Source organism: Oreochromis niloticus, linkage group LG22 (assembly GCF_001858045.2).
Source record: "Oreochromis niloticus isolate F11D_XX linkage group LG22, O_niloticus_UMD_NMBU, whole genome shotgun sequence".
Taxonomy (NCBI): Eukaryota; Metazoa; Chordata; class Actinopteri; order Cichliformes; family Cichlidae; genus Oreochromis; species Oreochromis niloticus.
In genome coordinates this window covers 13620062-13646407 of record NC_031985.2, presented here as the reverse complement: position 1 = coordinate 13646407, position 26346 = coordinate 13620062, and the positions used below count along the sequence as shown (strand labels likewise).

Below are 26346 nucleotides of genomic sequence, written 5' to 3'. Positions count from 1 at the left end.
TGCCATGTTTTTGTTTTTTAATTCCATACATGACATGTCACCACTAGCAAACGTACACTGCCCAGCCCTCTTCCAACCCGTGAAAAAGCCGGCCTTTGAGGGATTGTAGAGCAGAGTGGGTTTATGATCCACTCAGGAAAAATAAAGGTGAGCACAAGTGTCAGCAGTCCAGTGCAGGCCTTCGCCTACAGCTTGGCAGGAACAGTTTTTTTTGAGCTCTACCAGGAGGATTGTTTATGAATCTATTATTCATGTAAATTCTGAGTGTCTTATTCCGTAAAAACTGTAACATTTCAATTCTGTTTTTAATCGCTGATTACACTCTTATAGTATACAGCAAAACATATGGAGCAAAACAACTTCCAGATGTTGAAAGAAGTAAAAAAAAAAGAGACCAAATCTCATGCTCTCAGTTGATTTTTATGACAGTTTTACAGCTAAAACAAAATCATTCCAGGCGACCTGCTTAAGATGATCGGGGTTAGCAGTTTGCTGGGGTCACAGATTGAAGGAGCTGAGGGCTGCCCCCTGCTGGTCACTGATGGCCAGGAAACTGTTCACATCTACAGTTGGTAATGAAATAGCTTCAGCTTTCCACCCAAATATGGTCACTTCTGGTTCCAAGAAGCCGACACAGCTGCAGCTGAGATGCACTCCAGAAATACAGCGCTGAGGTCAGTGTGGCTAAAGACGGAATATTTTTTCTACCTGTTAATACTGTTGGAAACTTTAGAATGCTTCATCCACTGCAAAGATCATGATAAACCTAATAAAGAAGAACTAATCTGGATTATTTAAAGTAGCTGAGTGACACAATGGGTTATGCATGAGTCACATGCTGAGAATCTGCGCTGGATGCAGGTAAAGTTAAGAAACCGCTCTCACACTAAACCAACTTTGCGGAAAACCTTCGCCCTTAGCTGTGTTGGTAACGCTGATGCCACATCTACCTCAGATCTGGCTAATGACGTCTCTGCCTGCAGCTGGGGCACAAAGGGGCCCTGCTGAGCGAAGAAGCTGTAATTTCAGAGCCTGCAAATACTTCACAGGAAATGATTGTGGTAAGCCAAGGAAATGACACCAACTCTGCAGCGCTCCTCTGTAACTTATAACACAAGAGCCGGGCTTTGCTTTCTGCTCTCTGCTCCTGTCGTTGGCTGCAGGTACTGCACGCCCTCTCTCTGATGACCTTTCACCCCGTTTGCTCGCTCACCACGCAGGCGAGCGGCTGACTGTTTGATTGCTCTTCTCCTGCACATTTCCATCTCGGCGGCCCAAACACCTGTTTGCTGTTTCTCAGCTCGCCCAGACGATATCTCATCCGGGATCGTGGAGACGTCTGCCCCGGGGAGCTGATAGAAGTGCAGCCTCAGCTCGCTCCTCTCTGCAGCACCTTACATTGTTGTGCAACTGCAGTGAACCAGAGACAGTCATTTATAAGATGTCTGGCTCGATGCCTCCGGTCACAGAAGCCGCCGCTGCTGCTGCTGCATCCAGGACTGTGTGTTCTGGCCTGAGTGGATGAATTAGAGCTGCCAAGACCAAAATAACTCATTGATTCACTGAGCTCTCCCTGGGTCTGAAGCATTAACATCATCCAGAAGCTATTTCTCTCACTTGTTTGGAGCCGCAAGTCGTCCAGAGGTACCATTATCCAAGCTTGGCGAAGGCAAAACAACTAAACAAAGAAAGCTGTGGAAGTTAAGAGTTCTTAAATTTTTGTTTCACGTGATGGACCATTTTTAAATATATGAAAATGTAATTACTGTTTTTTTTTAATATAACAAACAACAATCTGCCAAAAGAGTAAAAGCACGGGTGAAGTGAATAATTCATCTTGTGTCACAATTCAAAGGTATGCCGGGAAAATCGGGTGGATGTTAATGTTAAACTTAACACTTGCCAGCTGTCTTTGAAGCACCTCTGGGCACTTATTTGGGCAGTTTTATTTTCAAGCATTTTCCTAAATGAACTTGAATTTCAATGGTGACCAGGACATAAAGACAACACGTATAAAATCACCAAATTTTTAAAAAGCCTGTTAAAAATTAGCTGATTTCACCTTACCTTATACCAGAAAAAGAGCCTGTTTTACCCCTGTCATATAGTCCTCTTCCACCATGTTTGCTGAATTCTCCTCATAGATTTAATCTTTGCTCATTCCCCAACTAAATATTAAAGCAAGAACAAAACCCCGTTGCAGTGGTCCTCCCCGATGGCTGCAGTCTCCGGAAGTAAGAGAATGAGGCCTGCTGCACTCTAAATGCCACCTCCAAATATGACTAAATAACAATGGACTTTATATCAAAGATTACGGAGCCCCGCAGGGGACATGGGAGAAAAAAAAATTAAGACGGACTTTTGCGAGATCTCGCAAAACTACCTCGGGATCTCGCAAAAGTTTTGCGAGATCTCACAAAAGTCCGTCTTAATTTTTTTTTCTCCCATGTCCCCTGCGGGGCTCCGTAAAAGATAGATGTAGCCACCACCTCTTTATTTTTGTAACCAGAGGAATCGCCCCCTACTGGCCACTACAAAGACCTGAAGGCATGAGATGCAAATCTGCTCGGGAACAGTTTAGGCAGCAGGACAAAGAGCACAAGTTTCTGACCTGGCTTTCACTTGTTTGATTTCACTTAGTTAGTTAGTAATAATTTTAAAACTTTTGTGGTATTACTAAAGTAGTAAAAGCAACAAGAATAAATACTTAAGTTAGATTGTGGTCTTTGTGCGTTCCTGTGAGTTTTACTTCCTCGCTTTGTTGGTTCTCTTTGGTAATTGTCTGTCCCACCTGTGCCTTCTTCCACACCTGTTCCCTCTCTGCTCTCCTGTGTCCACTCGGGATATATTTACTCCTGAGCTTCCCCTTGTTTCCAGTCAAATAATCTTCTTACTCTTGCCTGTAGGCTTCCGTCCATTCCTTGGTTTTCTTCCCAGATTTGATTTGAACAGCGTCTATGTTTTCCTTTTGTTTCTATTTTAGACTTTTGTCTCGGTGTGTGGATTCAGGCCTGGATTATAATTGCCTAATTTTGTGTTTTACTTTGCATTTGAACCTTAGTATGTCAGATATTTTTTATTTTTTACTAGGCTCGTCTTGCATTTGGTTCTTTTTGTACTGATTCATCACAGTGTAAACACTTGTGCAGTACCATTTTTCAAGTAATGTCATATATTATAAAGCTCAGGGGTGCACATGAGCTTGAAAATCAAGTTTTCTACACTATTTATGATCAAACATTCAGATTTGCAGAGTCATATATTTTTGAATCCAAGGACAACCACCGCTGTGCTTCGGGTGAAATATTTTTTACCTTTTCAGCATGGATTTATTTTTCAAGTTCAAATAGTCGGACTTCTCTTTTTCCAGCCAGGCTAAAAACTTTAAGCCCCTTTTTTTCTTCTCTGCCTTTGTGGGGCAGATTAACAGAGCACATCTCTGCTGTGCACAGACTCATTGCACCCTGCCTGCAAAACGGGAACCTTTTTAAAAGTCATTCTCCTCTCCCTGGAGAGCGCAGAGAGGAATGCAGTGAATAATAAAAACAGGGAGATTGCCTGTGAGTGCCAGTCTGTGAGAGCTGCGAGGATTTTTTAATGAGATTCTGAGATTGGAAGCTGAAGGGGGAGGCGGGAGTCTCGCTGTGCTCATGGACATCTCGTCTTAACGCAGTCCCATCTATCCATCTATCTATAGAGCAGCTACCCCTCAGGGAGCAGTTATAGTCACTCAGACTATAATGAAACACAGCAAAGAGGAGATGAGGAGAAAACAGAGGCGGTTTTCAGCTCTGCCGTGTATCTGATCAATTCACTGCACCTTGAAGCAGAGAAAATGTGCTGCAGATTAGCCGGTGGCTGAGGGAGACGATTCTCACGGCCCGCACAACATCTGTAGCAGCGTCTTGTCCTCTACTCACCCTCATTACTCTTTGTGTCACGTCTAATGCACTACAAGCAAAGTGAAGAATAGTTTGTCTCCTTCTCCACCTGCCCAGTCCCGCTCAATGAAATCCTCTCAGCTCCGTGTTTAATGTGATCAGATATGACTTAACGACGAGACAAGCATGTGATTGGATCAAAAATTAACCAGAACAATAACCTAAGGTGAGATTTTTGGATCACTTAAATGTTCAGTCATGCTTCGGATGAATCAACCCTTCATCTAAGCTCTTAGTCCAGATCCTGGAATGATTAATCTACACCCTAAGATCCTTCTGTTAGTGTTTGCTCCCCATCAGTTTGAAACAATAGTTTCAACAATAATGCCTTTTTTAGGGTTGTTGCACACCACCTATGACATCCCCACTCGCTGGGCTTGCTGCAGAATGGCAGAAATGTGTCGCCACTCAGACAAAACCTCTGCATCAGCACTCAATGAGGAGTAGAACCAGTTGAAACCAGAAGCAAAGGAATCACAGTTTTCCTCCGTATCTCCTGGGAATGTCTGAGCTCCTGTACTGATATTAGTGCCAGACTTAGTGCCGCTATGCTGGCTTACAAAAATCAAGAGGTGCATGACACCAAAGTGCACCGGCAGTTGTTTTGGCACTTTTGGCCACCTTTAGACAAGGACATGACCTTCAGTGCTGCAGATATAGACCATGAAACACAACCGAAAGCCTTGGAAAAAGTCAACATACACTGCAGTTGACAGTTAATGTGGATGTTTTGTTTTTCCAGCTTATTTTCTAGTATTGGGCTATACTAAAGTAGCTTTGCATGATTCATAGCTAGAAATAATCTGACTGAAAGAAGCTGTTTAGGCTCCTCCCCCTGTAAAGCCAGATTTCTACAGTTTGCTCCTCACAAACTGGAGGTCTGAACAGCAGGCATGACCATATTTGGGATATCCCCTCTTTCAGACGTCATATAGAGCCAATAGCATAAAAAAAAAAAGTTTTTAGATCAGTGGGAAGGCGGAGCTTTTGGCTCCCAGGGATTGTGCAAACTCTGACCATGTTTAATATGAACTTCCACAAATGTAGCAGTGCATATGTGACAGAGAGTAAGGAAAGGCTCAACAGATCCACAATCAGTTTATGAGGACCAGGTAAAACTATGTCTGTGCACAAATGTCTTCGGGGGAATGTGCTGGATAGTTTCTTAACTATCTAGTATTCCTCTGTAAGACTTTGAATCAAACAATCAGCTGAGGAAGACAGTGAGATGTGGCTGCAAGCCCAAGAGGAGCTCAGCAAACAGGATTCATGTTGTAAATTTCACTTCTGACCTTTAAAATGAAAAAGCCACCTTCAGCTGCTTTCTTATTCACAAGCAGTCACCACAGCAGGTCGCTCCACATGTTTGATTTGCTGTGGCTTTTACACCGCATGCCAACCCCAAAGACGCAGGAGCCGTGTCCTCTCCCGGGACCTTAGGAATTTTAAACGAAATGTATGCTTACCATCAGCCGACGGAGACCATGAGATGTATTGTATTGTAATTTTAAGCAGCTTGGCATAAAACTGGAGCCAGTGGTGTCTATTGATGAATACATGGACACAGTAGACGCCTGAAAGCTTTTTCTACGCTCACATATAAATCTTATCATCCTATGATCTTTGCAAAAAATATCATGTTTGACATGAAAAGAGTTTTTTTTTTTTTTTTAAAGAAAATATCACTATTTATCACCCAAACCAATCTGACTGCTTCACTTCTTGGACGACATAAGGATGACAAACCCCTGTGATGAAGAACAGTCCTTTACTTTGTGGAGAGCTCCACACACACACACACACACACACACTCGGACACTGACTTGATTTACAAGGAACTTTTAACTGTCACATCCAGCAGGAAGACACAGAAACGACACTCTACAGTTATAAATGAAATAACAGGACATCTCATAAGGTGCTTCATAATATGCAATGGGAATGTTATGAAAAATGTCCACATATTCCTACAGAGGCACCAGTACTGCATCTACATATATATATATATATATCCATATCATAATATAGAACAATGTACATAAAAATAGAGCAAATATTTACAGAACACGGACTATTTACAACATCTAAAACGGACTTAAAGATGGAGAGCGACATACATATACTGCAAATATATATATATTTTTATGGCAGATGTACAAACGGAGTGATGTGCAGGAGCCATGAGGGTGAAAATCACAAATTAGCCATCTGCAGCAACTGTTCTTTAAACTGCTGAGCGTGGTGCGACAGGTCGGTGACTCTGTCCACCATCTCCTGGATGGCGGCAGTGTTCGGGTAGTTCAGGGCGGCCGTTTTAGTCGCGCACACCACCGTCTTTAACAGGTCGCACAGCACGTTGCTCGAGTTCATCACCCTGTTGGCCACCTCAGGCACCGAGGCCTGCCGGGACAGCGTGTCCCCGATGAAGACCAGTTTGTGGGCGCTGAGGATCACGAACTTGCTGTGTGCCACGAAGATGCGGGGGGGCTGGCCGGCGCTGACGCAGCCGAAGAAGGCGTCCACGGCGCTGAGGAGCGTGACGAAGTGCTGCTCGCACTGCTCCGAGTAGAAGCTGAGCAGCTGCCGGTCCCGAGCACACAGGTGGGCGGACGGGGAGAGGGAGGTGGAGGAGGACGAGGAGTCTGAGGGCGGCGCCGAGTGTTGGTGTGAAATCCACTGCGTGATGTCGTTCTCCACGGGTTTGCTCACTTCCTGCTCCAGCTTCTTGAACTGATTGATCTGTAGAAGCAGTACAGATGTGAGGTCAAAGGGCAAAAGTTTAGCTTTAAATACACATAATTATCTATAACGGAAATTATTTGAAGTGAACATTTTAAAAAAACATCAGGTTCAAGCCAAAGATTAAAAATGGGGGCAGAAACTGGGATGCAAAAGATCAACAGAGTTCCCTTTATTAACCTGACAGAGGGAAGTATAAACAAGTTTCGGAGGAAAGACGCGTATCTAAGCTTTGATTGCACACTGATTGGTCATTTCATTTCAAAGCAAACATGTTTCCCATTTGGCTTATCCATTTTCTTAACCACTTATCCTCCAGTTCAGGGTCACAAGGCCAATTTGCGTTTTTATAAATATGTAAATTTATCCTAAGAAAATCAAAGATTTTGACCTTGCATGATACTTAACATAAAAGCACTTCCCTTTCTGCAAAGCATTTTATGGCTTTTCTCATTTTTAACAGCAAAGTTAAACTTTTGCTGTCTTAAAAGTAGCAAACTGAGTCTCTGAGAAAATGTTTAATATCAAATTTACAGGAAAACACTGTTACTTCAAAGAAATTAGAAATTAAATGACCAAAATGAAGCAGCCACCCTTCACATTTCATCCTAAAAATGTGGAAGAAATCAGTTTCACACCAACAATCCCACCACTGCTGGCTGCAACTCCACATCCACAGACACCTACATATGAAAACAGCACCACGAGATAAATAAAATAAAAATGTTTCCCTCTCTCTATATTCTTCCGGTTCTTCCGCCCACAAATTCGCCGTCTAATACCGCACACCAACCTGAAACTCTAGACTCCATGTTTACATTTGTACAGCAGCATTTGTTTTATATATTTTTGCACATGTGGGTCACTTCAGGGCCGTGACCGCTCCACCTTGTAATCTGACGCTGGCCTCCATCGAGAGAATGATGTTAGAATCAGATCTGAGCGCCGAGGTCTGCAGAGACCTTCGCAAGAACCTCGAAGGGCCCCTAATCGCTCAGTGTTATCATCTGTTTTGTTTAAGACTGTGAGGTATTTGACTCCCCCACACAGTGTGCGCTCCACCTGCGAGGCCCAAACAAACACAAAGCCTCACCTGTTCCTGACCCAGCTGAACTTGACTCTGCTTGATTATGTTTTCTTTCTCCAACAGCTCCTTCTGCTGCCGTTCAAAGTCTTCTTTGCCCTGAAGGGAGATAAGAAAATGTTTAAAAAAGGGTGAGAAACCCGACTCACGAAGGTCTGATCTTTGATACACAACACATAAATTCTTATCTGTTGGGTAAAGTCACTTAAAGTAAATAAAGCTACAGCCGTGTCCATGAGTGACTGTACCTGACTAACTGCAAATAGAAACAATGGAGTGAGGGTTAAACCCTCTGTAGGCATTAAATCTGAGTTTGTTTACATATTAAAAGACTTCCAGTGTGGTATTTGAACATTTCTGACCCCGAGGCTGTGATTTTGAAAATAAGGACGAAAAAAATCCTCAGCATCGAAAACTTCATAATCATGATACAACTCTACTAACTGTGGATTTAATTGTTTACCTGCAAATGCACATAATCGTAGTCCTCCATCCAGCTTTTCACGCACTTCTCGCTGTTGTTCATGTTGTCCTTGTCTGGGGTCGAGGGCACGGGGAAAGGTTTTGTCTGGCCCCCGTAGTTGTCGTTGTCCGACGGGGGGGAGGTGAGTGGGTGGATCACGTTCTCGTCAGGTGTGCTGCCCACGGAGAAAGATCCATCCACGTGCGTCCGCCTGAACAGCAGGTCGGCGCTGCTGCCTATTGTGGAGGCCAGCTGCTTGGCGTCGTCGGGAACAGTCCTGGAGACCATGACGAAGCGGTCTAGGTCATCGGTCTTGTTGTGGTGCCTTCCGGACGAGGCCAGGGTGTTAAGCGCCCAGCTGCAGTTTTCCAGAGCTTGGTAGATCTGCAGAAGGATCTGCTGCGAGTCCTCCAGGCGGCCCAGCTGCCTTCGAAGCTTACTGTGCAGACTGTTGTCTGACAGAGACGTAGCGTTCACCGCGGCACCTCTGCCAAACACAATGAAGTCTCCCAGAGCGGCCCGGACTCTGTCCAGCACTGTGCGGACGTCGTTGGCGTGGCGTTCCATGAAAGGAAAAGTCCTCCAGTGAGGGGAAGCTGCCATTGAATGCAAATTCCCAACTGAGCTCTCCACTGCTTGCTGAAGGCGGTACAGCTTCTGGATGGCGGTGTCCACATCCAGAGCGAGGCGGCCCTCAGAGCCGGAGCCAGTGGAGGATGAGGAGGTGGACATGCTACTGCGCGTGCTGCCCGTGCTGGAGAACGATAGGCGGTTCACGCCGTCCGTCACGTCCCCTACTGTGCGAGCATCCTGAGCGGGGATGTCGTAGATGCCTTTGCTGCCGTCTCTGTCGGCGGGCGAGCTTCTGTGCTGGGAGGTCTGCATGACCCGTGGGATGTCGTACACATCGTTGCGAGACCCCGCCCCTGAATGAAAGGCGGGCGGTGGCACGTCGTAAATGCCTTCATTGCCGTTGGTGTTTGGGTGCGGCTGATGAGCCGGAGGCTCCACGTTCGGTGGGAAGTCGTAATGTGACTGCGAGGTCTGGGCGGGCTTGGTGAGGACAGGTGGGGGGATGTCGTAGATGCCTTCCTGTTTGCTCTTGAGGGGCTGTGGGAAGTCGTAGTTCCCCTCCTGCTGGGCAGAGTTGGTCCTGCAGGGAGGCACTGAGAAAACCTGTGGACGAGGACAGTAATCAGGCTTTTCTGCAGACTGTTTTGTTAACATGTAAACTATTATTAAACAGTGGAGCTTTCACCTAACCAGTGGCCTCACAGGACTATTTTTTGTCCTTGTTGTGAAATCCCCGTCATCATACAAAATACTATGCTGCACCTCTACAGAGCATTTCATATCTCAGTGCGTACTTCCCATACATTCATTTATTTGCACTATTAGAACTGTGCATCCCACTCTCTCGCTGCTACCCTCCTAAACAGATGTGGAAACACCTGCGATATGACTCATTTTTTTTCCGCCTCCTGCACACAAACACCTCCTCTGCACTCCTTCTGCAGTCAAGTTGCGCCATCCGCACCTGAGAGGTGCTGTCACGCTTTCTCAACTTGAAAATGTAAACACTTATATCGCACTAGGATCGATCGTGCTTTGTGAAGCATCGACCGTGGGCTCTGAAAGTAAGGGGCCTCTGAGGCATCCTTGGAGCTGGAGTGTGCACACGACTGCTTGGCCAGATGTGGATATAACAACTTCTTCTAAACTAAAGGCTTGGACGCATTTAGTCCACTTAATGTGAAAGAGTGCTGCACACAGCAAGTGAGCAAACATTTGCCTCTACAGTTGACAGAAACAGTCATAAACTGACTGACTGACTCTTTGCATGTGCATGCAGTCTCATTACAAAGTGAGGAACTATCACTGCTGTGGTACTGGTTTCCTAAAATGGTTTATGACATTTGAATGTTCAGCTTTGGCCTCTTCTGAGGTCCCGTTTAAAGGCACAACACTAAAATGTGCGCTCAGCCCCGTATTCAGGCCGACGAGTCTTTGGGGATTGGAAAGTCATCGACAAAGAAGGCTCCCCTTCCTAAAACGCAACTCGTTAAGAACTCGCCAGAAAAGTGACATGTTTTAAATTTACGACCATCATAAGATTAGCAATTAGAAACCTGGATTCCTGCAGAGGAGATCGTTTTCTTGTAATCCCCTCCCCAGGGGAGACTCAAGTTTATGACATTCAAAAAATGTGCTAAACACAGAAATTGGACTGTAAATGCACCTCAGTGGGTTTTACTGGATGCAGTGTGTTTGTACAGCAGTCCTGCAGTTAGAGATTGAGGAAGTGAAAGACCTTCTGGCTTGGGGAGATACTATATTTGAAACCTCAAACTTTCAGCCTCTTGATTCCTTCCTCTAATGCAACGAAGCTTTCACCCTCCCTCGGGCTCGACACAGCAGAGTGTGTGCTGACGTACATGGCACGGAGCACGATGGGAGCGCAGCGGGGGGAATAAAACTGATTTCCATCAGCCTCCAAACGCACTCTTTACAGCTAGACAGGCCTGCCCAAACTGTAATTAGGAACGACGCAAATAACAGGTCCCAGCATATTTCAGGTTATTACAAACAAACTGGTGGCGCGCTGCCTGGTCGGCTCTGGTGAAATCTTAGAGGGTCTGGCAAAAGAAGAGTTATGTCCTTGACGATTTTTGGTTTTTTTCCCCTGCTGGCGAGTTTAAACACGGAGCCGTTTTGGTTAAACTCTCCTGGCAGGCGAGGCTTTCATTTAAACTGGCCGCAGGAATGCAATAAATATGATATTTGACGTATTATTCATTTAATATAGTCAATTAAGAGAAATTCTAGGAGCTGTATCAATAAACATAAAAATAAAATTTTCCGGACATACGCAGCCTCCTTAATTCAGCTTCATGTGGCTTAAACAAATGGAGTGGCTGACTGATGTGCCCTTTCATTGTGGCTGCTGGAAGTTTCTCTTACCCCTTGAGGGGTTGGAGGGATGTCATAGATGCCTTGTGACCTAGGGTCCATTGGTGATGGGGGAACATCATACACTCCTTGGTTTCTGGCTCCGCCTTGCTGACCAGGGAACATCGGACCAGGTGGAATATCGTACACCTGAAAGAGGGAAGTGAAATGATCACCACGCGTTTCGGAAAAACAATCACACAAAGTGTGGTCTTCATATTATTTGACTGCAGTTGACTTGATCTGATTTTGTAGCACACTATTAGTTTCTGTTTGGCCATATGTGGGATGTCTACTAATTAGAAGGTCGCAGTTCAATCGCAGACTTCTCCAGCCCACATGCTGAATTGGCTCTGAGCAAAATACTACACCCCAAATTGCCCCTAAAGTCATTCATTTTTTTTATATAGTTGGCAACAGTGGGAAGGAAAAACTTCCTTTTAACAGGAAGAAACTTTGGCAGAACCAGGCTGAGGGAGAGCTGGGGGTAATACTCAGTGAAGTTTGATTGTAATAATTAGGAAGCATTAAAAGAAATATATATGAACATGTATGAAGAAGCAAATGTGACACAAAGTAAATAAAATCAAATTTAGTGCTCAGTGAAAGGTGACAATAAGTCACTGCTAAGTTTCTATTCTTTGCACAGGTGCCTCAGGGCATTGCTCCTATCTGAAGCGAGCCTTCTTTACCACATAGCTGGCTGTAATGCCAACTTTCTTTTGATTGGCTGGCCTGAGGTGGTCACATTAGTTACAACTGTTCTCACTGACATCACACAGAGCTGAAGCCTGGGCTTCTTGTCTGACTCGTACGTACGCTGACCTCATTATTTGAATCTCCGGCTGCGTTTAGTGTCAGCATCCAGCATCACAACAAAGTTTGCATATATGACAGGAAAAAATGCACGATAAGTCCGTTTTATATGGTGAATAGTTATAGAGCAACACGGTCACTGATTGGAGTTTTTCTTTGCACAGTGTTTATTCTTTTTGCTCCATGTTTGGTCTCCACCAGCTGCCCTTCAGATGCTAAATGCTCCACTTTCATATCTTGCTAGTTTCCACCTGTCTGTCAGCTGTTTTGAAGTAGTTTTCAGTGGGTTTTTTGGCTAAAAACAGAAGGCTGTTTTGGCTGAGAACAAAACTTAAAGAGAAGTAAGAGTTTATGAAAACAGTGAGAACAGAGACCAAAGCTGAAACTCACTACAAAGCAATGTGAAATTGAGGCTAACTGCACATTCAGGTAATGACTTCCTGTACCTCCATCTCTGTAAGCAACTCGAGTTGTTTTCACACTGCAACATCGTCTGTAATTCTAAAAATATCCATTTGAGCGTTTTAAAACAATACAGTACAGTTCTCAAAATGTGCAAACATTACTGCTGCACTGCACGTTTGAACAGCATGAGAGAAAATGAAGTGTGAAGAATCCTTTCTCAGAAGAAATCATCTCTGCACAGAACAGGAAATGTGGTAAGCAGAATAGCACGCTGCAGATCAGAGAATTGTCTTTCTTGTTTTGAGAAATGATATGCATTTGCCCGGGCTGCATCGAAAGCTCACCTGGATGGCTTGTTTTTAAAACAAAGACGCTTCATATGAGGTGAAAACATGCTAACAGATTCAACTGATATCAATGTGTAGGTAAATTAGACATTATATTTGTACATTCTCAGATGCATGCAATATAGTGTCAAAGATATTTATCCAGCTTATTTTTATGCTTGGAGTTCCCTAGTGTAGCTTTGCATGAGTCACAGTTCAAAATAATCCTTGTTCATAACTTTATCAGTACTTTGGTTCAGCCCCTCAGTTCATCCCCTTTTGAAACCAGCAGCTTTAGCTCCGCCCACCCTTCCATACACTCGCAAACAGAAGGTGGGTGTGGCTTCGGTACCCGAGATAACCATATTAGGGACATTCCCTCTCTCTGACATCATACAGACCAAAGATTAGAAAAAAGAGAGGGAAAAAAACACTTCAAGCTGTGTTTTTAGCACAGCTTGTAACCTTAACTTATGCCTCACAGCTATTACTAGAAAATGACCTCATTACTGGAAATTATTGGTTTTAATGGCTTCTTTTTTTTTTTGAAAAACAATAATTTTAAAGAGTTTTAGGAACCTACATTGGTTAATTTTAAACCAAATTCCTTCATTTTAAGTCACAGAGTGCACTGTATTATTGGATTCACTTTTTGGCAGATTATATCAAAGCTTCTTTGTTTGCTAACAACAAGAACAACAAAAAAAAAACAGATGCTGGTGTTATGGTGCATGAGGAACCTACCCCTTGTGATCTGATGGGTGGGACGTCATAGAGGTCCTGCTGGTTGTGCTGTCCTGTGCTGTAAGTGTAGGTCTGTCCCACTCTGGTTGGGGTCACCACCTGTCCGAAAACAGCAGGAACACAAACAATCAGAGTTGTCGTCCAGGGTAAGAGGACAAATGCTCTGACTCACAACCTAACAGCCCTGCTGCCACCCAACTCTCAGGGGTCTGTACATGCATGTGTGCCGGCTTTTATTTGTTTTTCCTGTTTTCCATTTCTAGTCCCTGAATGACCCAGGGATAGTAAGTGATTACAGTCGAGGCAGATATTTTCTAAAAACATCCTCCCTGTGCCAGGCTGTTTACAAAGGACCCAGGGAATGAAGTTATAAACACAGCCCTGCAAAAATCTCCTTAGGCAGCTGTTTTGAAAGCATTGCAGGCACGGATGTATCTCTGGATTGAAAATGACTGGGGGCTATTTTCCATTGTCTATAGAATAGAGGCAAACTGCCCAAACTGCCCAAAACAGATTTGTAAAGACAAAAAGGTGACATAGGTTTTACACCATTGTAAAACATGACAACCAATTCAGTCAGCTTCCCTTATTAAATTCCTAACATGGTTACAAAAGTGCTGAAATACACCATAACAACAACTAAGGTCATACATTTTAAAAAGTTCCGAATGGCTACATTTGATCATGTAGCTTTCTACTTTTAAAACAGCGGTGTCTTTGTTTAGAAGCCGAAATATTCAGGCCTAAAAAAACTGCTTGAAAAACATAGTTAACATAAGCCTGCAGTACTAGCTAAACCAGATAAGGTTGCTAATGAGGACTAACGTAACGCCAAAACAGGCAACTACTAAACTGATCAGTGGGTTATTTAAACATTGAGAAACTGCTTTATTGTTTGTACCTTTGTTGTATAGTCTTTCTTTAAAAGCTTAAAGTTAAACTACTGATTATGAAAAAAAAGACCCAGTAGCTAATGTTAGCTTTCATTAGCCTAAATTAGCTTACTTATGCCACATCAAAAAATGTAGCAAGACGCATTTGAATATAACAAACTCGGCAAGGCTGTGTTTTTCCCCCCTTTTTTTTCCTTATGAGGCATGCTGTGGATATCTGTTACAATTTCAAATACTAAAAATAAAATAAAATACTAAGGAAAGGATTTTTGGGGGCACTAAAGTTAAGTAGCCTTAGCCTAAAGCTACTTCAAAATAAAAAAAAAGTCTTAACAAAACAAAAAAAACCTTTCATAATGACGTGTTGTGTTAAGATTTTAACTTTTTGCTTCAGTTTTCATAGTGATACATAACATGAAAGAGTAATGCTAGCTAATGTTACCCTGAAATAGCTCCTCATTTAAAAACTGTAAGAGGGGAAACAAAATTATTAAACATATGAAACTGATTTTTAGCTTATATAAACAGTAAGAAATGCAATTTGTACCATTAAAAATGTACAAACCAAACCACAGAAGTTAGATTGTTTTTGTTAGCTTGAATTAACGCAGGCCATAGAGACTGGTTGGTAAACAAAAATGTATTTTGACTGGTTAGTACTGGACGCACTGGAGATTGCTGCACCAACAACTTAATGTCTGTTGTTGCTGTAATATAAGCTTTTCATTTCACCGTAACTGTTACTTACACCAGAAGAATTAAGCAATGGAAGCAAGACCAACTGACACGTGAGAGATCGTTATATATCTGCTCACTTGGAAAAAACCCATATCCCACAATACTAGAGCTCAACTAATAAAAACTAAATAAAACATAAAACTAATGTGATTCAGTCAAGCATTAAAAATAGGTCAACCTTCAGCAGTGCTTTGCGAGAGTTTTTAGCAAGGACTTCATCTGAATGGAAGATGGTTTTATAGCTGAAATGGCATTCGAGAAAGAGTTTTATCGTAGTGCTGGCAGGACTGAGAGTTTCTAAATCCAGAAATCTCTGGTGAAGTAATCACTGGGTCACTGGTATTGATGAACAACCCTCTTAAACTGAAGCATTTGGTGCTGTAGGATTTAATACACCTTTAAAATATTTTACACTGCGGTGTAGACAGGCTTAGGAATAATGGCACGATTACTGCTTGGGAAAAAAAACTAAACAAAATACAAACACATGCTGCGGGTCTCACCTACGCCCTTGACATTTTTAACCCTGTTAATTATTTAACACATTTTTCCTCCTCTTTTCCCGTCAGTGGCATTCAGCTCCTTCACACCTCCTAATCCCCCCCTTCTCAAACCCTCAGGCTGATTCACATCTCCTAAAAGCAGCAGAGCAGCCGACCTCCTTGCTGCGTCAGACAGACGGAGGAATGCCGGGAATGTCCTTCCCTGAGCCCAGTACTCCTCTTTTGCCCCCGCGCAACGCTATCGCTACACTGGAACAAACAGGGTTCATTAGCAGGGCTCGAAAATAGGAACCATACGCATGGCTTCCTGGCAAAGGGCCGAGTCCCCAGGGACATGAAAGACCTCAGTCCCCGTATCCACTCATGAGTCACTTTATAGCGCACTTAATAACCTAATAGCATCTCTCGTCCTGAGACATTTATCAGAGCATGAGCAGTAGGAGACGTAACCTCAGAATGGGATTAGTGCTTCAGAGGAACTGGTTTGTAAAAGAGATTTATGAAAAAAGGTAACTCAAGTGGAAGAAAGGGAAAGAGAGGGGAACGGAAAAAGAGTTGCCTAGTATGGAAAGGAATGCCATTCATCTGACTAACAGTAGTCCATATGGTTCTTATGAGTCCAATCTGAACAAGCCCGTGGTGATTTAAGGTGTTCACTGCTGGCGCTCGCGCCACAGCAGACATCATCCCGGCGAGGCCTTCGGGGTCAGAGCTGAAAACGTACACCGCGGGCTTTAAATACGCTCTGAAATAAACCAGAAGAGGAATAAACAGCTGCTTCTGGCTCTCCTCACTCTGGACTGATTATTTTTAAGGTTTTATCTGCTTAAAAGCCGTCACAGTCAAGTGATGTAAACCATTTGTTACTGCATGACTTAGAGTTTTCAAAGCTGGGCCCCTTATTACTCTCAAAAACTAGCGATACTGCCAGCAGGAAAAGGGTTATTGTTAATTTAACACTTTGTTTTTGTTTTGTGGGATCTTTTGTTCATCTTAAACCTTGGTACTATTAAATGTCGGCCTACTTAGCCAATACCGGTTCCTGTTTTTCACAATGTACTTTAATACTAAAGAAACCTAAAGACCTGCCTATTTCTAAAAATCTAAAATGTAACTTTGGATACTAAATAAGACAAAAAACTAAATCCAGCAATGTTTGGAGGGCTAGTGAGGTTGTGCTCTTTGATATATAACGATGTGCTGCCTGCTGACTACCTCCAGAGTTATTGTTAGGTTAATAAAAACACATCAGGACAGGGAAATTGTTCTCTCCAATGGGGAGAGACGAATGCCATCGAAAGGCAGGAAGACGACACTGAAAACAGGCAAACCTTCAGCTAAGAAAACGTCTGAGGTTATTCATTAGTATATTGTACTGTGAGTTTTTAAAAGCTTAGTTTAAACACCTGCTACACATAAATAGTTTTATTATTACTTTTAGAGACGACAGCTGAATGGTTTTGGGGACTCGTGACTATTCAGCCAATGAAAGACGAGAGCTTTGTGGAGCGCAGTAGCATCGGTTAAAAAGATTCATCTGGTTTATCTGATTTATTGTCTTTCTATTGGCCCGGCTTCAGAGCAGCTTTAATGCCTTTTCATATTTTCTATTTTCTGCCCAGTGAAAATGTGCTGAAATGTGAAAAACAGTAGGCATATTAAACCTCTGAGAGCAACCAGACTCAGGAGATAACAAGCCAGCCTCCTGCTTGTTTAAAAGGTCACTCAGCCGGGCTACCTTCCCTCTGGGTTTAGGGGAAGCCTGGAACCAGCTGTCACATGCAGATGACAGCGAGGTGTCCGCTGAAGACCTCGGTGACCTTTTCTACAGGTACATGTCATCGCTGTGAGCGCCCATCAGTGGCTTCTTTCAGCCTCTGCCAGATGCACACTGCTCATTTATTTCCCATCTCTGCCTTCTGTTTACCCAGCAGGCTGTTGCTCTGAGGACACTCGGCGCAGCTACAATTGCCGGCGGGCAAATATTTACCACATCCAATGAGGTTGTCGCTTGCATGACGGTGGTGCGTGGCCTTTCAGAGAACGATGACATCACGAATAGCCGAGGCCCAAAGGAGGGAGGGCGCTGAGCAAACATTTGTTCCCACTCAGGTGAGGGGAGCTCAGGATGCCTTCATGGAAGAGGCAGGTCAACGTCGGCGACTTAAACGAGCGGCAAGAGGAGGCAAATAGATGGCTTGTTAACACTCCTACGCGTTGTGGCGAGTGACTCATGTCTCTTTCAGCAGGACCCTGTTTACTTAGCCTGCTGGCAGGATCAGATTTTGGAAGGTAGACCTTTAAAGCTTTACTTCAGAGTCATTTGAGAGGTCTTGTCATAGCATCAACAACTACCTCATGGGCTTGTTATATACTCTCTCAGGTTTTATGAACTGATGGGCAATGAATTACTCTGTACATATGTCAGGTTTTACTGGTATTCACAACTTAAGATATAACCAAACTACTAAGTACTAGCACATATTAATAGTTTGGTCTCCAAAGCATAAAACCAAAGCTGGAGTCAAGTTTTAGGTAATCTATTAACAGTTTGGAGAATAGCAAAAGAAATCAGCTTGGAAAAATGTTACTGTATTTCTTTCGCTTGAGAAAATGTGCTGCTACTGATTCACATTAGGCTGGACCTGAGAGTATGTCTTCTCTAAAAGAAGAGCAGAGGCAGTCGGCGGGTAACAGGAAGGAAAAGTATACGTTTTTAAGACCTTCTATAAAAGATCCATCTATTTTCTTAACTACTTAACCAACTCGTGATTGAAAGCAAGAGTCTATCTCAGTGGTCATGGGGGACAAGTGGGTTACAGGTTACCGGTCCAAATAACTTTAAAGACCAAAATACACAATTAAAGTAAGACTATACTTGCTATGCTATTTTAAAATGACCAGTAACTGACCTCAAGAAGATATCTTATTCTCTCTTTCCAGGCACAGGCTTTAACCACCAGGAACAATAAGCTGATTTTTAATTCTTCCCATTTCTGCAGACTAACAACAAACAGTCTGATTAGCGTCATCTTCAACATCTTCGGGGATTCCACCAGCTAAATTTGTGATATTTTAAGGCCTTTTCCTTTTCCAAGTGAAAGTGTATTTAAGATAACTTTAAGGGCCCGCAGACGGCCTGGAAGAAAAGCTCCGACGGCGAAGGTCTTCCCTCTTCTCCCATCTGGCTTTGAAAAGAGTTTGCTTCACCAGCTGGCTCCGCTGGTCACACTCAGTGATAGACAGACTGCTCAATCACCTGCCAAGTATTTTTTGAACGTGCCCGTCATTTTCCAAACGGTTTCCCAGGACGACTTCCCAGATGGTTCAGTGTGTTAAAACCATCTGGCGCGCAGAGTTAATCTCGACCCAGACGAACCCAAATAGCAGTTTTTGGACGGCGCGCTCGCCACCGGCAAAGTCAAAACAAAAAAAAAAAGGGGCAGGTCTTCTCCCAAAAAATATTTGTGTTCCTGCAGCCAAGATCACATAAAGCCATTTTGGAAACCTGCCCAGGTTGCTAAGACACCTTATGTTGGTTTGTCCTTCACTCATCTGAGTAAGTTCATTTCTTCATGACTGCCTCAGGGTGAATTATGGCATCTCTGTGTGGCAACACTTCCCCGGATATCATCCTTTCACACCCTTTCATTGGTTACTTGCACACACACACTGCCACTGCCCCCATCTGCACCCACACTAATGGGCTGCTGACACATCAACATCAACAACCCTAACGAGGCTTTTCACCACAGCGCGGCGTATAAAACGATGGTGACAATGACACCGCCGGTAATGTAGCAACAGCTTTATTGAATTTCCTCCACCCGTCTCCTCATTCACACCTCCTCATCTCCGCTCTGCTCCTATCTGCAGCTCTGTCAGCACGGCGCCGCTAGCTTACTTTTAAATGAAGGTCACCTGAGGGCACAGGAAGCAGGCACGCTATTAGTCATATGTTAGGTAGGAGCGTGATTTTGTGTATGACTGCATGTGTTTTGGCTCCTGCTGATTCACAGCACAGAGACGTGTTTTGCAACTTGGTAAAGTTCCCCTCTGCCACTCAGAGCTGCACCAGCCCATTAAAGCGCCAAACTAATTGATGCAGGTAATTAAGTCTCGAATCCCGAGAGGCCGTCGGCCGTCTCCGAAGCACGTCCAAGCGACTAAACCCAAACAGACAGCGGGCTTAATGAGGAGCGTGAAAAGAGAATGGGCTGATTCTCAGTTCTAATGGGGATCATCGTTCATTCTCTGTGATCAAAGCGGCACTTAATCCTGTGGCATGAATATCTGAGAAGACGAAAGATGACTCCGACACTTGGTGTTTTCTTTCTAAGAAAAATATACCGGGAGAAAATCCTCTGAATTCTGGGAAAAAGCAGGATAATGTGGAGTGAGGAAGCTCTTAAGCTCTTGGATTATCCAAGAGACATTTTGGGCAAGGGCCCACACACAGCTGCCCCCCCCCCCCCAAAAAAAAAAAAATGACCAGAATTTTATCCTCAAACTTTAGATTTTGAAACCATACATTATGAAAAAAACATAACAGTCCCTTAGCTCTTATTTCACCTGCCTCTTCCTCCCCTACACTGCTGAGGCTAAGGCTTCCAAAATGAATGAAAATAGCACAAGTGGAAACATTTTTTTCAATCAATTCGCGATAAAAATCAAAGCAAAACACTGCAGTTAATTTTTAAAGTTGTTGAGACAACAAATGGTTAGCTGCAGCAGCAGCACCTCACAGTCAGAGTGGATTTATGACCTGAAACTTTGGTTGGATGTAAATGAAGAAGGCAGGTGGTGCTCACCAGCGGAAAGCTTGTTATACCTCAAAGGTGAAGTAGTGAGTAGCCAGGATATAGAATATTTTTCACCTGCATAACTTTATTTATTGACAAAGAAAAAAATGTGTTTGCTCCTTTTTTATAAGTTATACGACCCAAATGTTTGCTTATTTTTGTACTTTAACACTCTTCTTCTGTTGCACTTCTTCACAGTCCCATTCCAGAATCAAAGATCTAACAGGATCTAATGAGGATATAAGAGGTGTGTGTGTGTGTGTGTGTGAGGACACTTATGTCAGTGTATTATCCTCATTTAAAAAACAAAAACATTTAATGTTAGACACTTTAAAGGTTTACTTGAAACTGTGCATCTATTTAAAACTCTTCTGTGTACTATTGAACCCCAGACTATATGAGTGTGTGTTGGTTCAAAAGCACTTGAAATGTAGAATAAATTATTATATGGATGGATGGATGCAGCTTGTAATAAAAGTGCTTTGACTGTTCGGTTCGAGTAGAAAAGTGCCATGCAAGTATGAGGGTTCATCATCGAGGGGAGGCAAATGTCTGCAGTAGATCTAATGCCAATCATCCCGTGGTCGGAGAGATATTTCTGTCCAGCAGTGGAGTGACAGACCCACGCTGTAAACCAAAGAGCTGCTAGTGTGGCTGAAAATGCCAAAATGAAACCGGCGTTGGCTTCTTAAATGTAAATACCTCCTGGTTTTGTTTGCCTTCTGTGATGTGAAACTGAATCTGTTTTGGTTTTTTGGATTGTTGGCCGGCTTTAAAAAAAAACAGAAGATAAAATATGTAAGCTCTGGTTTTTATAAATGCTTTCAAGAAAGCATTTCCTGTCTTCTCTTGCCCTTCCTCTGCAACTTTATCACACTGTCTGCTTCAAACTTTTCCAGAGGAGAAAGTCCTGTCAGTGCACTCACCCCAGGGCAGATTACTTTTGGTGCGACTGATTTATGGCTGTGCCCTCTTGGTCGAATCTCGCTGGCCAGCGATTCATCACTATGGCGAGCGTCTGAAGGAGCCGGCCTCCTCCAGGAAGAAATAACTCACTTATCTGCAGCTGAGACTGCCGTGCGCGTGATTAGGCAGAGAAAATATGGCCGAGGAAAACAAACAAGACATTCTTCTCACATAACCTGGTTACTTCAAAAAGCACAGCTTTATCAAGGTACACGAGCACACCCTCGCAGTCTACAAAGCGCTATCAGGGCACTTCCTTGAGTTGTGTGTTGAGTTCATTAAACCCTTTGTTGTGCTCTTTACGGCACCAATGAACAGATTGGATCTACGGCTACGACGTGGCGAGAGGAGGAAATGCCTATACAAGGAGCAGACTTCACGAAGGCAGGAAGGGAGGAATGAAAAGGCCGCCTGAAAGGAGCAGATAAGGGCAGATATTTGAACTCTGAACCCAGCCCATCACTGGGCGCCGTGACCTCAGCGCCTGAGTCACAAAAGTGACCGAGGCGAAAACAGACACACCTTTCAGAGATGGTGAAGAAGGAGGAGGAGGAGGAGGCTGAGATGAAACACGGGCCTCTGGGAGCCACATGATAAAAGGCTGCTCCTGGCTTCCATGTGAGGAGGCTCTTTGTGTGGCCGAGAGCTCCATGGCGTCCATCCCACACGGTCCCAGTTTGAAGGCTATGTGAGGGGACGGGAGGGGGAGGTGGGGCGGCTGTAGCTCACCCTCCCAGGAGGGTCACCCAAGGATAAGGCCGCAGCACCAAACCGAAGAGCCAGAGTGGCAGCGAGCGCCAAACCTCAGTGTGCCTTTATATACCGGAGCCCCACGCCACATGAAGGGGAAAACAACCAGTCGCCAATCTGGATTTGCACTGCAGGCCTGGCACGCAACACCCCCCTCCCCCCGCCTCCGCCCCCCACTCCGAGGACACATTCATGACATACGGGGGCCTCTCTCCACAGGATGGGATGACGGCTTCGGAGTAATACGAGAGGGGATTATCAGTCTAGGAAGCCGGCATCAGTCTCAAAAACCATTTGGGAAACCAAACGCATGTTTGCGTGTGACGACATCAAAACGGCCGCTGTTAAAACGACACGAGTCCGTGAGTCAGCGAGCCCGGCCTGTCATCAACACTGACGAGCTGTAGTAAACAAGCCTGCCTTTGCTGCTTTCAAGAGCAAAGGCCAGAGCCTGGATTTCACATCAGCAACAAATATTTCCATAAATACTCTGACGCAGGGCGCACACCGTTCGACCGATCGGGATGAGATTTCATTGGTGCGCAACACCGTGGAGCTCAGAGCAAACAATCAGAGGCTCTTCTTTTTAAAACAGCGTTTACCATAATTTCATAATTAGACGCCCTTAAAAAGTGTGCTGTGATGAAAGTAAATGTCTCTGCTCTACCAAAAACATACAGTGACTCCAAACCTGAGGCCTGTATGTATACCCAGGATGGCTTAACATAACTATAGGTTTGTATCACAGCCTCACTTTAATTTAGCTTTGAGAGATGATGTTTTTCTGTCACTTGGGACATAATAAATGGCTCCAAACACTGAGCCTGAGCTATTTTCCACAGTCAGAATTAAAGCAAATTTAAAACACAAACCACACACGAGTCTTGGCTTCAAAACAGAACATTAGTTCAAATAAAATTCAGCTAAACAATAGAGTAACTTCTTAATTACTGCTAAGAAAAGGGATAAAACGGAGTATTTGAAAGAGCTGAACGCTATTTTTATATGACTGTAAATGGAGCATCGCTCTAATTGGTCAGTAACTGGTTGAAATGAAAAATTTTATAGTGAAAACAACCACCGAGGCAAACTGTTCTGTTTAGTTAGCCATAAACCTGAAAATGAACCAACTTGTAGGTTTGTTTGTGCGATTATTTCTATAAATGTTTTATGCGGGGTGAAATTAATCTGAGCTTTGGAGGTGCTCCTCCTTAAATCTTGGAAAGCTAATTGGTGAGCACGAACAAACAATATCTCTCCTTTCCCTTAGTGTTTCACTAGAGATAACCGGCTCTAACAGAACAGGCTGTGGCGACTGAGGGCGATGGTGCTTCTGTCCAAGATTCAGACAGCACTGGAAAACAGCGGAGCCTTGTCATGACGCACCGACACACACGCAGCCGAAATCTTTCTATTCAATAGACGGGAACAACCACCGAAAATTGCAGCACTTTGATAACCGCAGATTGGAGGGCCAGTCGAACGTCCAAGACTTAATATAATCTCTCCAATAACACGATTACGGCACAGAAATACACTCTCATTAGGAGCGCATTTCATTTTCCATGTTATCGCAAAGCCTTTTTAATACCGCTCCTCGGCTAAGCCTCGCAGCCTGTTACGGAAAAAGAGAGGTGTTGCTTGACAGGTCTGCTACTGCTGTGTGTGTGTGTGTGTGTGTGTGTGTGTGTGTGTGTGGCGTGATTGACAGGTCTCTCCCCACAGCCCCCTGTCTCCGACTGACTTTATCACAGCAACTCCTGTGCAGTGAATCACAGTAAGTCCTCTAAGCCCCTGGCGCCTGCTGCCTGTTTATCCACTAAAATGAACACCTTAGCTCATTTCTATGATGGCTGGGGCTGATTTCTTTTAAAAGAAATAGCCCTTGGGATATCAAAAGCTCATTCAGCATGTAATTACCATCCACCTCCTGAAGGGAAGACTTGGTCTGAGATGCTCGTACTAGTTAAACGCTTGAATAACCAGGGAAATTTCCTCCCCTCGTATTTTAGTGCACACCTGCCAGTGACTTCCATGTGTAATGAGGTAATGACATGCTAACTGCTCACCCTTGTTTAATGCATTTAAATCAAGTGTACGAGACGTCTGGTAGTGTAAAACAAGAGCAAGTAAAGAGGGCTTCAGCTGGCTCAGCAGTATCGCTAACTGGAGACACCGAACACAAGAGACTTATTTACTTAATAGTCAGGAAAGTGTTTTGTTGCAGAAATTAAAATGACGATGAAATAATAATAATAATAATTATGAGTATAAATACTGATAAACTGATAACTAGGTGACTTAAGACTATTAAATGCTTTTTTTAGTAGGCAAATTAAGATACATATACTTTAAATGATATACGATCTAGGCCATAAAATGATGAATACATGGATACGCTGTTTGGAGAATTGTGTATATATAGCTATACTGCAAATGACCAAGTCCAGTGGGTTTGCCAGTGACCATGTTTAAAGCATTTAAATGCAGCTGGGCTCCACCAAAATCCAAAAAACAGCTCTGTACTGTTTGCTTTTCCACAATTTCTCTCCATACTCGCTGCCTTTCTGCGGGTTAGACTGGCTCTGCTGAACACAGTGTGCCAATACAGGAATAAAGCCAAATGGGAGCCGTGCACAAAAACACTACCCTGCTCTGTGGTGAGCGCCAGGCCCGGCACACCCTGCACACATTTCGCATGGCAGAGCTGCAATCTTCCCTTTGGCCTTTCTGCTTTCCGTGCGCACCCTCGCGCTGCTGAAAGCCGAGCCTGACGAGTCACGGTGTAAACGCACAAATGCCATGTCCCATCACATCTTATTCCCACACCCGCCACAGCTGATGTTACAGCTGAAATCCGATGTGATCCCAAATATCCATCTCCAGAGGTCGGGAACAGACCAGACTCCATTTTCTGCTACTCTAAACCTTCTCCATTTTCTTATTTTCTATTCTTCTGATGCTCTATCTGATAAATATTAATGTGTGACCCTTTGCTACAGATGAAAGCCTGTAAAAGTGCATTTAAATTCAAAACACAATGAAAAACCATTAGGGGAAAAAAGTAAGACTCAGTAATAATAGTTTTTCTCTTCAATCAGCTTACCAGGTAGTTTCACTGATGAGTCCCTCACCTTTGCTTTAAAGGAGCACTAATCAGTGAAATCAGCTGGTCACTATTGATTGCTGTGCTCCATAGTGATTTATCCTTTTTGGACTGATTCAATAAGATAAGATAAGATAAGATAAGATGGCCTTTATTAGTCCCACAGGTGGGAAATTTGTTTTGTTACAGCAAAAGTGCAAAGTTATGTAGCAGAAATTAGAAAACACTGGAATGCAATAAAATACAATAAAATAAAATAAAATACTATATACAATAGAATAAAATAGAATAGAATAATATATACAATAGAATAAAATAGAATAGAATAATATATACAATAGAATAAAATAGAAATACAAATACTATATACAACTGAGTAGGAAAATACAAACACAACTTCGTCAGAAGGAAACCCAAACTAGCTGACAGATTGACTGATGAGCTCTGTCTCACCTTGCTTGGTGTGTTATCAGTTGCTAGAGTACTCCTCCCCGGGACCTGGTAGACGTCCTGTCCCGGTGGGACCTGGTAGATGCTCTGCTGACTCTGCTGCTGTGGGCTCTGGAGGGACGGGGGCACCTGGTAGAGGCCCTGAGACCCCGAGTTGGCCTTCTGCTGATAACTCTGAGATGGAGAAGGGGCGGCGGCGCCGCCTGACGACTGAGCCTCGAACATGGGTCCGATCAGCAGCTTCAAGCGGTTCCCGGGGCGATGCCCTGGCGGCCGTGCAGGGAGCAGAGCCACCAGCCCTCCAGGCCGCCCGTGTTCTGCTCAATGACGGTCAGGATGTCCCCCTTCCGGAAGGCCAGCTCCTCGGGGGACTCCGGCACGTTGTCGTACAACGCTTTGGCCATCAGGTTCTGCGGGAGCAGAGGTCAGACTGTGTTTAGGTACGTGTCAGCTTAATTATAACACAACAAGCACGTGGTTACAACAGCTGTCAGCTCCTGCTGCGTGCTGTTTGTCAGGTTTGAGTGGAAAAACAACAGTGGCGGTTTTACAGGCGGGTTATCTGCAGGACACAATGCTAAACCAAAGAAAAAAACATTCACCTACACACACAAAAGCACACATAAACCCACACGTTGATATATAAATGTTTTATGGATTAATCGAAAGTT

General features: G+C 43.8%; 1 protein-coding gene and 1 long non-coding RNA gene across 2 annotated transcripts in view; one reads left to right on the top strand and one right to left on the bottom strand.

Annotated features, from left to right (window-relative positions):
• The first annotated feature begins 462 nt into the window (after nucleotides 1-462).
• Nucleotides 463-2325, top strand: LOC102082923 (uncharacterized). Its single transcript, XR_266289.4, has 3 exons — nucleotides 463-861; nucleotides 956-1061; nucleotides 1164-2325. It is a non-coding gene; the product is annotated as an uncharacterized LOC102082923 (long non-coding RNA).
• Nucleotides 2326-5692: 3367 nt separating this feature from the next.
• The window catches only part of nedd9 (neural precursor cell expressed, developmentally down-regulated 9), a 35209-nt gene continuing 14555 nt past the window's right edge, over nucleotides 5693-26346 (bottom strand). Inside the window, 7 exon segments of the mRNA XM_005452770.4 lie at nucleotides 5693-6680; nucleotides 7774-7863; nucleotides 8228-9403; nucleotides 11189-11326; nucleotides 13468-13566; nucleotides 25679-25935; nucleotides 25938-26085. Coding sequence (XP_005452827.2) covers nucleotides 6135-6680; nucleotides 7774-7863; nucleotides 8228-9403; nucleotides 11189-11326; nucleotides 13468-13566; nucleotides 25679-25935; nucleotides 25938-26085 — 2454 coding nt within the window. The 3' untranslated portion in view covers nucleotides 5693-6134.